The sequence below is a fragment of the Lactuca sativa genome, chromosome 5 (assembly GCF_002870075.4).
Source record: "Lactuca sativa cultivar Salinas chromosome 5, Lsat_Salinas_v11, whole genome shotgun sequence".
NCBI lineage: Eukaryota > Viridiplantae > Streptophyta > Magnoliopsida > Asterales > Asteraceae > Lactuca > Lactuca sativa.
Window position 1 is genome coordinate 268,254,863 of NC_056627.2, and position 17,294 is coordinate 268,272,156.

At 34.3% G+C, this 17,294-nt stretch overlaps 2 protein-coding genes across 3 annotated transcripts; one reads left to right on the forward strand and one right to left on the reverse strand.

Annotated features, from left to right (window-relative positions):
* Positions 1–467: 467 nt before the first annotated feature.
* Positions 468–3,349, forward strand: LOC111890169 (transcription factor bHLH63). Its single transcript, XM_023886354.3, has 7 exons — positions 468–952; positions 1,057–1,284; positions 1,396–1,530; positions 1,972–2,043; positions 2,143–2,343; positions 2,501–2,603; positions 3,162–3,349. The coding sequence occupies exons 1-7, from the start codon at positions 668–670 to the stop codon at positions 3,197–3,199; spliced, it is 1,062 nt and encodes a 353-aa protein (XP_023742122.1). The 5' UTR covers positions 468–667; the 3' UTR covers positions 3,200–3,349.
* A 3,151-nt stretch (positions 3,350–6,500) lies between these two features.
* Positions 6,501–8,864, reverse strand: LOC111890268 (uncharacterized protein C167.05). 2 transcript variants are annotated; one of them, XM_023886484.3, is made up of 5 exons: positions 8,456–8,864; positions 8,229–8,308; positions 7,197–7,315; positions 6,783–6,859; positions 6,501–6,699 (listed from the first exon to the last, which is right to left on the reverse strand). In XM_023886484.3, the coding sequence occupies exons 1-5, from the start codon at positions 8,637–8,639 to the stop codon at positions 6,665–6,667; spliced, it is 495 nt and encodes a 164-aa protein (XP_023742252.1). In that variant the 5' UTR covers positions 8,640–8,864; the 3' UTR covers positions 6,501–6,664. The 2 variants fall into 2 exon arrangements, with proteins under 2 accessions (XP_023742252.1, XP_023742207.1); XM_023886439.3 differs by having other exon boundaries at positions 6,501–6,702; positions 8,456–8,860.
* Positions 8,865–17,294: the final 8,430 nt, after the last annotated feature.

Here is a 17,294-nt window from a genome sequence, read left to right on the forward strand (position 1 = left end):
TAAATCAATATATAAATCGATAACAATTTAAAGAGAAATTAAAATCATTATATCGTTTAAAGAAGTAACAGCTGAAATTGTCTAAAATGGTAATTAAGAAACATACGACTGATAGTATAATAGAGTAGTAGTTAGGAATTGGGAACTGATGACTTGAAAGAGAAAAATAAATGAAGTAGGGTGTTGGGATTTGATGATAAAAATAGGGGCTAACGAATTTAAAAAATACTAGTAAATTAATAAAATAGGAGTTAGGGAGGACATACCCACGTGGCAGTCATGTCATTCGTGGGGCCACTGCCCATGGCCACTCCCTGTGGCTCTCTACCCTCACTTGTTTCTCTCTCCTCTATCCTCTTATTATTTATTCCGGCCACTTGTGTCAGACTCCGGCAGATGTCACTCTCCGGCGACCTTTTCCCACTTCTATATATTTATACCCACCCCACCCCCAGTCCCCTACTTATCCTTACATTGCAAAAAGAGAAAAAGATAAAACACTTTGACGTACAAAAAGGTCTTTTTACATGAAAACAGAGAAGCATCGGCATATTGGTCTTTGAGACGACGTGAGTTTGGCATGTAAAACGTAGTACAAACCTACCTAATCTTCTTCACTACAAACCACCTTCGTAATCCTTCAAACTCCCATTCTTATTCATCAAAGATGAATCCAGAATTAACCTCCGGCGCCAACAACACCAGTTTTTTCAATGGAAACGATCATCGCTTGTTCGCTACGTCTATATCCGCACCTCAACGACAGCTTTTAGACGTCGTTAAACCCGACCCAGGGTGGCCGGAGTTTGTCGCGTACGGTGGTCAGTTGGGTTATGGGTATATGAATCAAAACACACCAGGAGGCGGAGATCAGACATTTCTACCGGCGAATTCGAATTCAGTTTCGGTGTCACCTAAGAAAAGGAAAGCCGACAAGGGTCAAAGCCTACAGGTTTAGTTTTAGTCAATATTGTTATTATTATTTTTTTATTGTTATTATTCCGTTTTAATGGTAAGTTTCATTAAATTAACTTGTTTGATGTGTGACATATGTAGGTAGTTTCTGAAAAAGATAAGAAGATAAAAGGGTGTGCTGAAGAAGGAGATTCCAAAATCACACATCAATATAGTAATTGCGATAACAAAAGCAGTAACAGTAAAGAAGCTTCTACGAACGCTTCATCAAAGGAGAAATCGAAGGTTTCCGAGGTTCAAAAACCGGATTATATTCATGTTCGTGCACGTCGTGGTCAAGCCACCGACAGCCACAGTTTAGCCGAAAGAGTATGTGATGTGACCCAAGAAAAAAGCTTCTTTTTTCCACGTAAAGATCGATAATTATGACTGAATTTGACGATGATGATGATGATGATCATGATGATTAATGATAAACAGGTAAGAAGGGAGAAAATCAGTGAGAGAATGAAGTACTTGCAAGATTTGGTTCCAGGGTGTAATAAGATTACGGGGAAGGCTGGAATGCTTGATGAAATTATCAATTACGTTCAATCCCTTCAAAAACAAGTAGAGGTATAAAATCAAATCATTAGGGAATTTTTAGCAGTTTGTTACATAGTACAATAATGACCCTGTGTATTATAATACGTATGACTGTAACCGAAACTGATGTTAATGACACAATGTCATCTAAAACAACATGATAGAGACTAACTCTCTGTCTACTATCTTGTATGATGAAAAGACATAAATGTCTTATCATCATAAAAAATCATAAAAGATTTGTTACCCTTAGTTTAATCTAGTCTCTAGTCATGTTATATGTAACAAATGCATTAATCTAGTTCAGTTTAATCTTGTCTCTAATCATGTTATATATGTAACAAATGCATTATAAAAGATCCGTTTTCAAGTAAAATAATTATTTCATGCATGATTTAAGTGATTCAACTCACATATAACAATTTAAAGAGAAAAAAATACTAAGCATTCGTATATTTTGGATTCCAACAGTTTTTGTCGATGAAGCTTGCTACGGTGAATCCAGAGCTAGATTTCAACATTGAAAGTGTATTCACGAAAGAGGTAACTAACAAGATTAATAATAATGATAGCAAAACGTTATGATTTGTGGTAACTTTAAGTTATTAGTAATTAACAAACTTATTTTCTTGCTATAATCAGGTGTTTCAATCCCCAATTCCGGGACTCGGGTGTTCTTCGGAAATGGCTACTTCCACATATTTTCAGTTAAACTCTACGGAGCAATTGGTTTCATATTGTGGACTAGACATGGAAATTAACTCAACGGAAATGGCAATAAGAAGAAGTCTTAATGCCCCAATTCCGATTCCGGAAACATTTATGGATTCATCTTGTTTCAATGTAATTCCTTCTGCTCTTTCCCCTTCATTCTTTCAAATGTAACTTTCAAAAAATCAAATAAAATATTTACGAAGTACATGGTACAAGCATAGAGGCAGAAAGTACAAGTAGGAAAGTCTCGGTTTTCTTACGAAAGATCCGACCTTTTTTGTTACAGCAAATCCAGCCAACTGCTACGTGGGATGCTGATTTACAGAATCTGTACAAAATGGAATTTGAACAAGGAACATTGATACCATTTCAATCCCATCAATTTACAGGTAACTAAAAAAAATCTTTAAAAGTCATGGAAAAATGATGCCAAATGTTGGAATGATTTTCTAAAAGAATAAATGGGTCCAAGCTCAATAACCAAGAAAGTTGCATAGTTGGTATCTTTCTTTATCCTTGTCTTCCACCCAAAAATGATTAAAAAATGGGTCCTTTAGATAACCACAACCTTTCCATTTTCATTAATAAATAAATAAATGTAGAACTTCAAAATAATTACATGAAATTGACACTCGATCAATTTCAGTAATAGTAATAGAAACAATCTAAAAATTTAAGTGCTGTTTGACGTCTTATTGGGTCCGATAAAAAAATTGTCTGACTTGGTCAGTTTGATACCATACTTAAAAGTGATTCGGTCTTGACTTCTCTGATATTTTTTTTACTCGTCAAATTTAGAGCTTAATCATCATCTATCAAACAACGATTTAGTACTGGATTAGAGTAAAGATAACGTAATAAGAGCTTTACTAGTTTACAAATGATAAATCAATAAAATGAAGCATATTATTATAACCTAAAGGAGATTACTTGTATTTTTTTTTCAGGTTCAAATGAAGTAAGCAATATGAAGATGGAGATGTGATGAGTGAAAGAAATTTTTTGACATGTATTAAACCGAATTGTTATTGATCATTATTCTTTACTCATTTGCCTAAAGTATATATCGTATATGCAAGTACGGATATTGGCATTGTAGGAACAATAATTAGAATATAGAATGCATATTACAACATTTCCACCTTATGTTATAGATTTTTATGATATAGATAAGATTTTTCCACATTTAATAGATCAAAGAAACATAAACAGGGACCAAGAATATGACACAGTATGAATTCATTTCAACAATAATCATAGCCATTCTCAATAGTGGTCCAATATCAAAATTAATGGACAACAAATTGCAAGTTGCAAAGCAAATGAACAGTGAAAATGCAAGATTTTAATGTGAAGTCAATTTTTCATCCATAATTGAATAACGATCTATATGGCTAGTGGGATAACGAAATAACCATATTCGAATGCCGGATGGTTCATAATAGCCCCGATTTAAAACCATATATTCCTTTCATAAATAACATCAAAGACTGCAAGCACCTAAATGCAGCTAGCCAACGACAACTCAAAGACAAACAGACATAAACCTATCAATGAGTCGTCTAGGTATACTTTTGGGACCGAAAGAGACATACTCTACTATAAATGACGAAAAATATCATTCTTCAAGGGGGCTAACAAGTGTAATTCCATATGACTCACTGGCTAGTTTATGTAAAAATGTTATTTTTCGAGCAACACATAAGTTATACCACATTGTCCTGTCCCACAAGCATCATATGAGAAGAAAATCTGGTTTACAAGGTTAGGGGTGCACAAATACCAGTTTTAAACCAATTTTGATTTTTTGAAAAACTAGTTTTCTCTAAACGGGTTTCGATTATAATCTGTTTGGTTTTTTGGTTTTTTTGGAAGTGAAATTTTGTTAAATCACCGATTTTTTCGGTTTAAAAATCAGTTTGGTTCAGTTTTTCTAGGAAAAAACATGTTTTTTTAACATATATAAGCCAACGGTTCGGTTTTATTTGAACCGGTTATGCCATATGTGTCCACAAGCAGCCCAATCTATATTGGATATAGTTAGAAAAAAATGGCAAACCCCAAAAAAATCAACGGGTCTAGTTGAAATTCTCCACACATTTAAATAAATCAATCAAGTTGGAGTTGAAATTTCTGATCTGATGTCGATCCACTTCTCATTTAAATATACATTAATTTATATTTTATACTTTATAAAGTAGGAATACAAAGACGAAACCCTAAAGTCTTGAGCATAAAAGCATTTGGATACGCCCGTTCACAAATTTATCTCTGATTTTGAGAATTTCAAAGTCCATATTCCATTTAGAGGTCAGATTAGATTGTTAAAATGAAAGTTAAGTTGCTTAGACCGAAGGGTATGGGTGGGGAGTTTCTCTCACTTTTTGTGGGCCACACCACCATTTCCCTCATTTTCCTTTCCCTCACCTAAAACCCAAGGAATAGGTAGGAAGCTCCCATCACTATTTATTTATTTATTTTTTTAAAATATATATTTCATGCATATATTATACTCATTTTGTAGGGAATTAAAAACTATGAATTTTGATATATTTTTCATATTTTTTAGTAGGTATATAATTTTATAAATATTAAAAAATATAATAAAAAAACTGCCAAATAGAACGAGGAGAGAGAGTGCGGCACCCCCTCCCCCCACCTCTTTTCCGCAGGTTGCTCCCCTCAACCAGGTGACGGTGTTCCAATGAGAGGAAAACCCTCCCGCTCCCCTTTCCCGCTCCATACCTTCGAGCCTTAGAAGTAATGAAGTTGAAATGTCCTATGGACAATTATTTAGGTTTGAAGTCTATAAAATTTATGTAAACATTAAAATTTAAAATGAGCCACCCCATGCCCAGCCCGTTTAATCAACAACTTGTGCTTACAAACAAACAAAACAAAGCAAATTGGTCTAACATGTGATCAAACCATTTACCTAATAATTTGAGTTGGTGGGCATGTTCAACAAAACTAGTTGGTAACACGTAGCAGATAGCTGATAACGTTTTATTAAACACTCTCTCAGATAGTTTTTAGATTTAGAATGTTTTGTTTAAACTAAACACTAAAAGTTTAAACAAAGTTTTTTGTTCAAAACATAGAGTTTTGTAAAATGCTAGAAACTAGAAGCTCTCAAACGCTTAATGTCAAACACGCCCTGAAAATCTCAACTTGTTAATTAGGAAGGTCAACCTAAACCCAACTCTAGCCCCAAACTTATTTCCGGTTCTAATTGGAACCAAAAATCTCACATTGTGTCTGTTGAACTCGAACCTCAGATCAGTTTAATGAATATATTAACCAAGAACCAACTATACTGTGAATTATATATAGTATATACTGTGAACTAATGTCATTGTTAATCGGTTAAATTAACAGAAAGACAAGGGGGACCATGAAAACTGCGTATGAATATGGTTGCATATACTTGGTCTTGAGGCGTCTAAGAGCCGCAGCTTTCGTTCGTTTTCAACCCAAATGTAACAATGACGGGTGGATCCGGCCTGATCCATACCAAGATCTACTTGATTTGTTTGCCTCACTCGATTGTGATATGCCATATAAGCTTTTTCCTTTAGGCCCACTCCAACAGCCACGGATTTATTCCTTTGAATTTTTCTGCTTCACATAATGCAATTGCATGGAATAATAACACCAAAAATACACAACAAGATTCTCTTGCCAAAAGTGTGGATATCACTCAACCTCTTCACCAGAGATATTTTAGGACCATTTTATTTACCACTTTCGTCCTGTTTTCCCATCAGAATCTGGTTTTAGATTTAAGAGTAAGTTACATTTTTGGTCCCTAGGTTTAACTGGTTTTTTCGATTTCAGTCCCCAAAAGTTTTCTTTTGTAATTTCAGTCCTTATTTGAAGTTTTTGTAACACTTTTATTTATCCATGTTCCATATAAAAGGACTATTCTTGATACCAATGTTGCAAAATCAGCTACACTTAGGGAGCAAAAACAATCATTTTACTTTCAACAAGACAAAACTTCATAAATGGTCGATATGGTTTCACAAAATTTGAAGATTCATCCCTAACTATAAAAAACCTCACAGATGGTCCTTATGGTTTCAAAACTTTTAATGTTTAGTCCTTCCAGCTCACTCCGTTACCATTTAGCTGTTAACTCTTTTTTCAATATTCAGGGACCAAAAATGCACCCAAAAAAATGAGACTATAATTGCTAAAATCAGCTATACTCAAGGACCAAAAATGCAATTTACTCTAGATTTAAACATTGTTATAGAGAAGTTGCATTTATTTTGAAAAGAGAGTAACATAAAATGGTCTTCCACTATATTAGAATAATAATATTACAGAACCAAACATAAGAATATTAGCATATAAAAGATTACAAAATAAATACAACACACACAATGTACAAATTAAGAATAAAAAACAATCAATTTGAACAAGAAATCACCATCTACAATGATCTCTAGTCCATCGGAACCACTGATTCTTCCCCAGCTTCTACTGTTTTATATAATAAATTCATTCAGAAACCCATTTTTACAACAATTTAAAAATAATGAAAAAGAATTGAAATTTCATACCTATGCCAGGAACAATTATTACAGGTGCTGATTTGCAATTGTGGAAGCAATACTCGCTTACACTTCCTTGTAATACACTGAAGACATGAAAAAAAACAAGTTGGTTAACAATAACAACAAAAGTAATAAATAACAATAACAATAATAAAAACTAACACATATAGTAAAAAACAAAAAATATCGTTACTTTTTTACTTAATGGACTTAATGGGGATAAAAACTTAAGGTATGTTTCTTTTTTACTTAATGGGATTAATAGTTAAGTGCTTAATGTAGTCAGTTATATACGGTTGTTTCTTTTTTACTTAATCTCGACAACTGGACAGAATGACTTAATGGATTAAGCCAAAAGCTGGCCTAATCTATTAAGATTAAGACGTCAATATTTTTTAAATATTAATTACCCATAAATACCTTTGCATTAGGCTGCGGCCTCTTGTACCCATGACAACAGCTATTGGCTTCACTTTTTCTGCTTCCTTGCAAATTGCCTTACCCGCATCTCCTTCCACTATTCGTGTCACTGTTTTTACCTACTCAAATAGAATTTTAAAATTTGTTACAAAATCAGAAATTACAAAAATACAGTTATAAATGCAACAAGCTGTTTACAGAGTATTATATTATTGTCTATGTGCATATACATTATAACTCAAAATTGCATTCTTTACATTTTTAAAAAACATGTGTCTCATTGTTTTTGTAGAAAACAGATAAAGTCACATGATAAGATTTCCATAGATTGGAAAAATAGAGTAAGTTTTCATTGGAAGCATATACTTTTGGCTTTTAAAATCCAGGGTTTGCCATAGGATAATGCCCTATTTAATGAACTCCAGCTAGAGAGAAGAGGTAAATTTTATACATATGAAAATCTTGATAACAACTTCATCACATGTATTGAGTTATCATATATGTTTATATATCTAAGACAGCTGGGGTCACAGGCACTAAATACTCCTTCAAACTATTTAGGAGTTGGTGGATTAGGGTTTCAGAAACATACAATTTAAAAATTAGTAAAGAGATGATTTCTTCCATTTTAAAGTACGTCACAAACTTATATACCAAAAGTCAACATGTGAAATGCCAAAGTCCCAAGATTTATCATAATTTATAAAATCTTTTATAGTCCCCCGATTCACTTGAAAAGAAGATCTTCCTAAAGTCTTCCCCCTAATTTCAATAACTGGCATTTGCAAATCATGCATCTCCAATTTGGAATTGATGGAGTATATATTGATACTAGGAGTTGTTCTTTCATTTAACTAACATATACATATAAACTCTGTAACTAATGTATATATATAAGCTTCTACACATCAAGTAAGAGATCATCATTAAGTACACACAAAACATCATAGATTTAATAACTATAATCGTGTAAGAACACATAAATCCACAAGCGAAATTATCTTAACCATAAGCGGTGAAAAAATTACTCACCATAGCAACCTTCACGGCCTCCAAAGATAGTTTTTCCATTAGCGTCTGCGATACATCATAAACGATATTGTTCTTTAAACCTAACGACAACAACCAGTATCAATCAGAAAAATCGAAAAGGAAGAGAAATTAGGAATTTTTTAGTGAGAGGTAGTGATCTACTCTGTGTATTGAACTTGAAACGCTAAATTAGAGTGAACACTGAAGAACAGAGAAATTGCACTTACTGGAGACGGCGTGGACAAGGTGAAGGGTGTCGCCGGGGCGGCAGAAGTGGAGGAGTGCCCAATCGAAGGCGTGTTTGGATTTAGGGCCATGATCAACTGCGATAACGATATCACGGCCGGGACGGCGATCGGCGGTCCAGTTGTACTCTACTTCTTCGCTTAAAGTTTGCATTCTCATACTCATTGTGTTGTTGGATCTGAAATCTGAACAGAAACAGAAGCGTGTTGACTGTTGAGTGGGTGGCTTGGCTTGTGTTGGTGTTAACTTGTTATATGAGGGTTGAGCCGCCCCCTACCGGCCGCCACCAAGAAAGTGGCTGGAATCGTATAGGAAAGTGGCAACGTAACATTAAAATATTCATACAACGTGCAAAATAAAACTTCCTTTTTATTTTACCTTTTGTTAAGAGTTTTTGGGTGGATCTAGTCACTTTTACATATAATTTTTATGAAATAGTCTCATATTTCATGTTACTCTCCGGACAACAGTATATTTGTTATGAGATACCCATCACCACACCATTTCATTATTATTATTTTAAATTAAATGTATATAAAAATAAATTTAAAAAAAAAAATAAATGAAGAAACGTGGCCTCGAGAGACGTTGAGCAGTTGATGGTGCTTAACACAACATGAGGTTGGGATGGTGAGGCTTTGGCCTTAACGTCGTTATGGTTGTCGACCTAAGCCTCTCAATATCAGGTTTTTTGCTCATACCAAAGGAAGAAATGAATTGATTTTTCATAAGCAAGAAAAGAAAAAAAAATGTGTTCATTTCATCTTCTCTTTTTTCTCATTTTTTTCTTTATTTTTTGAGGTCTGTCCGTTGATTTTAAAAAGTAAAAAATAAAAATATGCCTTCAGCATTTTTTTTTATGTAAATGATTAGGATAAAAAAAGTGTTTAACTTGTCTTTTATATGTAGTTTGGTCTTAGCTTTTTGAATTAACTAGTTGAAGAGTAACCTTTTAATGTTGATACGGAATTAGTAATTGATACTACCACTATGTTGAGTTGTAAGATTGGAAAATTACCCCTTGCATACTTGGGGTTAATCATTGGTAACAATAGGGATAGACAAGTTTGAATTTCGGTTCTTGAGAAAATTAAACTTTCAAGATAGGATGTTGACTCTTTTTCAATCGGAGACCAACTAACTCTCCTCAAATTAGTTTTGGAGAGTCTTGGAGTGCTTTACTTTTCCATCTTTGGATTTCAATGGCAATTTTAAAGCTATTAGAAGGTTATTGTAACACATTTTTAAGGAGGATATAATAGAGACATGAAAATTTCTTGTATTAAATAGGATCAAATCCTAAAGGGAAAAGATAATTGATGCCTTGTGATTGGAAGCTTATTCGAGTCGAATTGTTGTCTTCTATCTAAATTGAGATGTCGTTTTTAGGTATAATGATGCATTTTGGGTGTTAACATTAAGTCAATTCAAGATTGTCAAGGAGGGTTCAAAAATGGTGATAGGAGATTAAAGTCTTCTACCATGTTGGGAGGCTTGGTGAAGGAAACTCGTGATTTGCAAGACTAACACGTAGATAATGTTTCTTTTATACAAAAAGTGGTTGGTCATGGAGATAATACTTAGTTTGGGAATATGTATGGGTGGGTGATAGACTGATATATATGTTATGCCTGATATTTTATGTGTTAGAGTCGACCAAGGCTTTTTAATTTCCGCTTGTTATAATTGTGGAATTTGGAATTAGAGTTGGTTTATACAATTGCATTTGAGAGGTGATGACGTGGAAAAAACAAATTTGGATATTTGTCTTCAATCGCATGTTTTTTCGAACAAAAACAATACATAGAGGTGGAATGTGTCTCCTTAAGGTGAGTTCATTGCTTCATGATGTAAATTTATAGATGACCATTTGTTGGAACAAATGGTTATAAAACACAATGGAATACGTTAGACATAATAAAGGTAAATGTCCTAGTTTGATGTCTTTTGATATATCGTATGCCTACTATATAAATCTTGAATAAAAATAGTATAGATTTGAAGTCAAACCGGTTTCCTATTTGTGATTTAGAGATTGCGACAATCAGACATTTTTTCATTAATTTCCATATAGCAAAATATGTTATGGTTGTTGGGGTATTTCATGATTGCATACAAATACAGTTGATAAAGGTTTGTTAATTGTAGGTAATGTGGAAGGTAGTCAACAAATCAAGTAATGTGTGGATACAAATCATTCTTGCATATATGTAGGTGCTTTGTAAAATATATGAACAGTGTCATTTTCTCTTTGGCTAAATCATGAAAAAATGCAATATTCATAATATTTCTGTATGTTTTTTTTTTTTGTCTTTCTGATATATTTTTTTGGAATGGCAAAAATTATTAGAACAAGCCTAGTAAGGCACTAAGAAAAAGTAAAACGGTTCCGAATGTATGATATAAGGTATAATGACATAAAAGTCTTTAAGTTTAAGAGAAGTATATGAAATTATTCTTTATTGGATTTTATGTCCACTAATACAGGATTCTTGCAACTTTTTTTGGATTTTATCTTTCTTTTCAAATTTAACCATTAAAACCGAATATTTTTGTGAAACTAAGGGTTTTAATAAACTAGAAAACCAAACTTAAAGGCTTTTATGAACCAGAAAAAATGTATAACTGAACATTTCTACCAAACATAAGAGTTTTAATTAACCTGAAGTACACAAAAGGGTAAATTTCGAAAACAAAAAGTTGCAAGTATTTGATATTAATGAACCTAAAAATCCACAAAAATGTAAATTCATACATTTTTTCCAAAATTAAGGGTTTTTATGTAATTATCCCATTATATAAAGATCGTGGGTCATTTTTCTTCCTTAGTAAGGGGGTGTTTGGATAGGAAAAAAATAGATTGTTTATTGATTATTGCTTAATCTCACCGTAATAAGCAAATTTAAATGTTTAAATAGGAGTCTTTAAAAATCAGCTTATTACGATAGGAATAAACTGTAACAGCCCGAAATCTCAGGTATTGTTTAAATTATGTTTTTGGATGATTTAAGAGGGGACTCGGCGAGTTGGGGCCAAGACTCGCCGAGTAGGGTCGCAGACTTGGTCGCGGGTCCGCGACTGGACTCGACGAGTCCAGATATGGACTCGGCGAGTCGACGCTGTTTAGCGGAAACCCTAACCGTTCAGGTTTGGGACGTATAAAAGGGGTCCATTGGCCGTCATTGTTCGTTTTAGCCTTCTGAGAAGAACCCTAAATCGATTAGTGCAGCAGGAGCAAGGATCTTAGGCCATTGTTGGTTATAGAAGAGTGGGTGTGCAAGGAAGAGGAAGGATTGGCTAAAAGAGCAGCAAGGGGTCACATTCTGAGGATTGGGAATAAAGAGAATACATCAACCAGGTAAGAATTCGTGTATGCTCTGCTATAATGGTGTATTTATGAAATTAGGGTTTATAGAACCCATATAGTGAATTGATGAAGTAATGCCTTGGTATCCCACGACTATAATCTTGTATTAGGACCTTTAGAGGTCCAGAAGGTCCCATGCATGTGTACTTCGGGACGAGACTTATCTCAGGAAACAGTTACTCGTCTGCATGGCATGGACTCGCCGAGTTGTTCTTCAGACTCGGCGAGTAGCTTGAAGATTTACTGGGACTCGCCGAGTTGTTCTTCAGACTCGGCGAGTGGAGTCGGGGTGGCCCCGCGATTCTTCCACGAGGACCTCGTCGAGTCAAGAGGGATACTCGACGAGTAGAAAGGGAATATTCAGGAATTTGTGAGGACGACTAGACTCGCCGAGTCGCCATGGTACTCGCCGAGTCCAGTCGAGTTGACCGTTGACCGTTGACCAGAGTTGACCTAAGTCTGACTTCTTAGGGATAGTCACACTTAGATGATATGAGTGCTAATGAGTTATGTAATGTTATAGGAGGGTTGTAGCTCGTTGGTTTGTGCACGAGTGATTTCAGGAGTTGCTAGTTTTCAGTATTTACGAGGTGAGTCTTCTCACTATACTGTACCCGGAAGGGTTTGACTGTGTGACCGGAAGGTCGGATATGTTATGTGACATGTATGCTATATGTGGTAAGTTAATTGTTATGTGTGCTATGTATGATATGTGGGCCGGAAGGCAATATGTTATGGGCCGGAAGGCGATTATGTTATGAGGACCGGAAGGTCAGGGCCTGGAAAGGCGTATGTGCGTAAGTGTATATTGGGGAACTCACTAAGCATTTATGCTTACAGTTGTTGTGCATGTATTTCAGGTACTAGCGAGGACTGTGGGAAGGCGCCGGCATGATCGATACACACTGAAGATGGTTTTATGATCTTGGGATTTTGAATATTTGTATTGACTGAATAATTAACTATTTATGTCTTGTTTAAAATGGAAACAATTATGTTTTTAAAATGAAAAAAATTGTTTGAAAAATTTGAGCTGTTACATAAACTAAATAAGCTGATTTTAATAAACAGTGGGGGGGAATACTTATTGCAGATTGATCATTTTACTCATATAAGTTGTTTTAATTGCCAAACACTTCAAATGCTTATTGTTTATTCCCACCGCAATAAGCTAATCCAAACACACTTTTAAAAAGTATTTATTCCCACCATAATAAGCAAATAAGCAATAAGCTAATAAGCTAAAAACTATTTATCCAAACACCCCCTAAATCCCCAAGGCTTTTTCCATGAAACCATAATGTCTATGCTTCCAAGATTTTGACTTCCATGTATTATGTGAATCAAATGCACAAACACATTGTATCGTAAAAAAATAAATTGCAAATTTGGGAGGCTTTTTCCGCGAGCTTGTTGATCGTTCTATGATGAAATTAGAAAACATGGTTATTTTCTAATTTCTAACACCATATATATGTCTGATCATTTTAATAATTAACTATTTATTGTATGAAAAAAGGGTATTTCTTGTTCTTTTTTCCTTTTCATGTTATACATGCTACACAAAGTATCTTAGTCATTATAGTCTATTTGTTAAGGTGTCTACTAACATTAAGGAGGCATATAGCTCGAAACATGACATAATTAGAATATTGTTTCAAAATTTTATGATTTATCCCACATGATGAGTCTTGAAACAATGCCCAAGAGAATCTGATTTGCTCTTTTTTTCACTACATGTGGTATACTACCAAGCGGAAACAAAAATATATAGGGAAAATGACTTATTAGGGTAATTATGTTTCAAAGTCGTTCAAAAAACATCATCGAAGTTTGGTTCGTCCAAAAAAAACATCCAAAAAAGATATTTATACAAAAAACACTAACGAACTATACACTTTGTTCAAATATAACATTTTGGTAACCGACATTTACCGATAAAAATTAATTAAGGAGGAAATAAACAAAAGAACATGATTTAGGATGGTAACTGTTAAATGTGACTTGAGCATTTGGAGCATTCTCATGGAGAATTTGAGTCTAATGGAGCATTTGGAACTCAATGGAGCACTTGGGGTTCATGGAGTATGTAAGAAAGGAATGGATCATCTGACAAAGGAACAAATCAAGTGTCAAAGGAACAAATCTTCTAAAAGGGAGTATAGAGTACTCAAAAGAGGTACGGAGCACCTGGGAGTAAAATGGAGCACCTTGGTGCATGGATGCGCCATCCATGCTCAAGGTACACCACTTTAAGCATAGATGTGCCACTCTTGAAGCATGGTGCGCCATTTGAAAGGGTGATGCGCCATTCGCAAGCCATATGCACCACTTGAAAAAGAGATGTGTTAATTTGGAAGGAGGATGCGCCAACTTGGCAGCCTCATACGCCATTTTTGAGGGAGGTGTGCCATTATTGGAGGATATGCGCCAACCCTTGCACAAGATATGTCATGATCATGCTAGATGCGCCATCTTGGTTCAAGGTGCGCCATTTGGTTCCCTGTTGAGCCATGGTATCCCTTGATGAGCCACGTAACTATGAAGTCATCTATGATGCTCAAGAGTGTTCAAGGATGCTCAAATGTTAAAGATGTTCAAGGACTACAACATGTGCATCATGATGCTCCACTATGGCTTATGGTGCTACATCATGTGTGTTGATGATGCACATGTGTTGTATGACATGGATGAATGTTATAGAAGATGTTGCATGGTGGATTATGATTGGTTGACACCATATGTGGGCCTATGGGCCAATGGGCTTTGCCCATTAGGGTTTTAGGTCTGACCCCTTCAATATAAATAGGGATGCTTACTAGTCATTTGATATGTCTTGTATTCTAGAGTGATATGCAAATCTATGTTGAATTGTACTTGTAACCTTTGTTTGAGAGATCATAAATAAATAATAGTCCCCTCCTGCCCATGGACGTAGGTCACCTTGACCAAACCACGTAAATATTGTGTCTTGTGTGCTTTTGGTTTTGCTTGTTTTTTGTTTTACTTCTTAACAAGTGGTAGTAGAGCTGCGATTTGTGTTCATGTAATCGAAGATTTCTACTCACCTGTTTGATTTGGAGAAGTTAAATGGTTCAAATGACTTCCCTTTATGGAAAGATGAGGGCTCTTCTAGTTCAATAAGGATATGTAATGACACTAGAAGGAAAGGTAAAATTGCCAAAGGACATGGAGGCTGAAAAGAAGGTGGTCATACTGACGAATGCGCATAATGCGATTCTGTTAAGTTTGACAGATGAAGTACTGTGGGAGCTTATGAATCAAACAACTGCTTTTAGGCTCTGGAATAAATGTTGTGACAAGTACCAAAACAACTCTGTGACGAACAGGTTGTATCAGAAGCAACGTTTGTACAATCTCAGAATGTCTGAAAGTAACCAAGTGAAATATCATCTGGATAACTTTAATTATATCATCTTATATCTATAAGGAGTTGACGTGAAGATTGAAAATGGAGATCAGACGCTCATTTGTTATGCTCTCTTCTAAACTCATATGAAAATTTCATTGATACCATGCTCTATAGTAGGATAATGATCATTGTGAATGATGTGAAGGATTCTTTGATGTCTAAGGAACTGAAAAGAAAACTTTCAGTTGGAGAAAAAGTTGTCAGTTCCGGTTTGTTCGTAGGGAGAGGAATGATAGAAGAGATGAAATGGGGAAACAGTGAGAGATCATGTTCAAAATTGAATTCTAAAGGTTCATCAAATGCTAAATGTTATAACTGCAAGGAAAAGGGATACTTCAAGCGAAATTGTATACAACTGAAGAATGGAAAGTTCAAGAGTGAATCAAGCAGCAATAACATTGTTGTGGTTCAGGAGAGTTCCGATGAAGGGGACGGTGGTGATGTGATGAATGTAAGTGTTGTATTAAGTGTCCAAGGTCCTAACTAAACTGGTATAATGTTGATGAATAAAAGTAAAGTCATTTTTGGGTTGCCATCATCACCAGGAAATTGCTTGGGTTGATCAAAGGAGAGAGGTAAAATGATTTGTTAATATATTATGTGATTAGTATATTAATTAGAAATTGTTAATTAATGATTTTTTAATTTGTTATAGGAATAATAAATTAATTAGAAATGGATGAAATTATTTAATTACTAATCAGAATTAATCTGGAATTAATTCAGGATTAATTAGAATTGATTAAAGGTGCAAGGGGTGAATTGTAATTGTTCATTAGTTGAACAAAAGAAGCAATTCTAGAACCATCCATGGTATGGACGGTTTTGGAGGATATTCTAGGCTTTCTGTAAGCCTTTTGGTTGCTGATAAGGAAAGGATTAGAATTAGATTAAAATTATTATTTAATTATTCAAATATGACTTTGTGTACAAGTTACCTAGACTATAAATAGGACCATTGGGGCACTTAATTTAGTGTCTTTCTCATACCTAAAGGTGGAGAATGAAATTCTCCTCCTCTTTTCCCCTTTCTCCTTCAATTCTAGGGTTTCTTGTGTTTTAGGTGTGACGCATTAGAAGCCGCATACTATTGGAGCTAGCTTTTCCAAAGAGACAAGAAGGTATTGATTAACTTAATTGGAATAAACATAAGGTGCGTATTCTTAACCAAGAATTTCGATTCATAGGGTTTAGTTTTGTGCTTTTCGAAAGTATGTTGCTATTAGATGTGAAAAAGACAGAGATCCATTTTAGATTGTGTGTACCCTTAAGTGTTAAGAGAATTTCCTCATGTACATTTGTTTTTGTAACATAGAAATCCTAATAGTGGTATCAAAGCCTTGATTTTCACATTAATGGTACATAAAATATGAAACCAGAAAAGACAAAATTTTGACAATTTGTGTCATCACAACGTGACAAGTCTCCTGTCATGACGTGAGATCTGTTTGAAATCTAAATTTCGGGTTTCTCTTGCGTTATTCAAAAGATAGGATAATTATTGGTTAATCCATGTTATTTTAAATATCTAAAATATGAATATGTTAACTAAATAATTAAGAATCCTAATATGAATATGAATGGAATATTAAATAAGATAATTATCTATTATAAGATAATATAATTATTCTGATAAGATTTAAGAAAATTAATTAAAATTGTATGTAACAGATAATTCTTAAATCATGTTTAATTTAAGTATTAATTATTAAATGTTAATTAAATTAATATGATTTGAGCCTTGTATTTTTCAAAAGTTTTAAAATACACCTTATACATATGTATAAATATCTATTACTATATGTATCAATAAAAGTAAGTCAAATCAATAGTATGCCAATCAATCATCCTAATACATCGAGGTCAAATAAGGAGGAAATCATGTTGTGTGCGATGCGATCAACCCGAGCTATTCCCCTTCAATCCGGAAGTACCTGAAACATAAACTGAAAATTATAAGCATGAAGCTTAGTGAGTTCCCTAAAATACCTCATACCATACATATCAAACATACAATGAT

Bases quoted from the DNA above. Each gene is read 5' to 3' on its own strand.
- LOC111890169 (XM_023886354.3), top strand. From the start codon at position 668: ATGAATCCAGAATTAACCTCCGGCGCCAACAACACCAGTTTTTTCAAT. The intron at 953-1,056 runs GTTTAGTTTTAG...TGACATATGTAG, and splicing joins ACAAGGGTCAAAGCCTACAG to GTAGTTTCTGAAAAAGATAA. The intron at 1,531-1,971 runs GTATAAAATCAA...GGATTCCAACAG, and splicing joins CCCTTCAAAAACAAGTAGAG to TTTTTGTCGATGAAGCTTGC.
- LOC111890268 (XM_023886439.3), bottom strand. From the start codon at position 8,639: ATGAGTATGAGAATGCAAACTTTAAGCGAAGAAGTAGAGTACAACTGG. The intron at 8,309-8,455 runs GTAAGTGCAATT...TGTTGTCGTTAG, and splicing joins CCTTGTCCACGCCGTCTCCA to GTTTAAAGAACAATATCGTT. The intron at 6,860-7,196 runs GTATTTATGGGT...TCATGTCTTCAG, and splicing joins GGCCGCAGCCTAATGCAAAG to TGTATTACAAGGAAGTGTAA.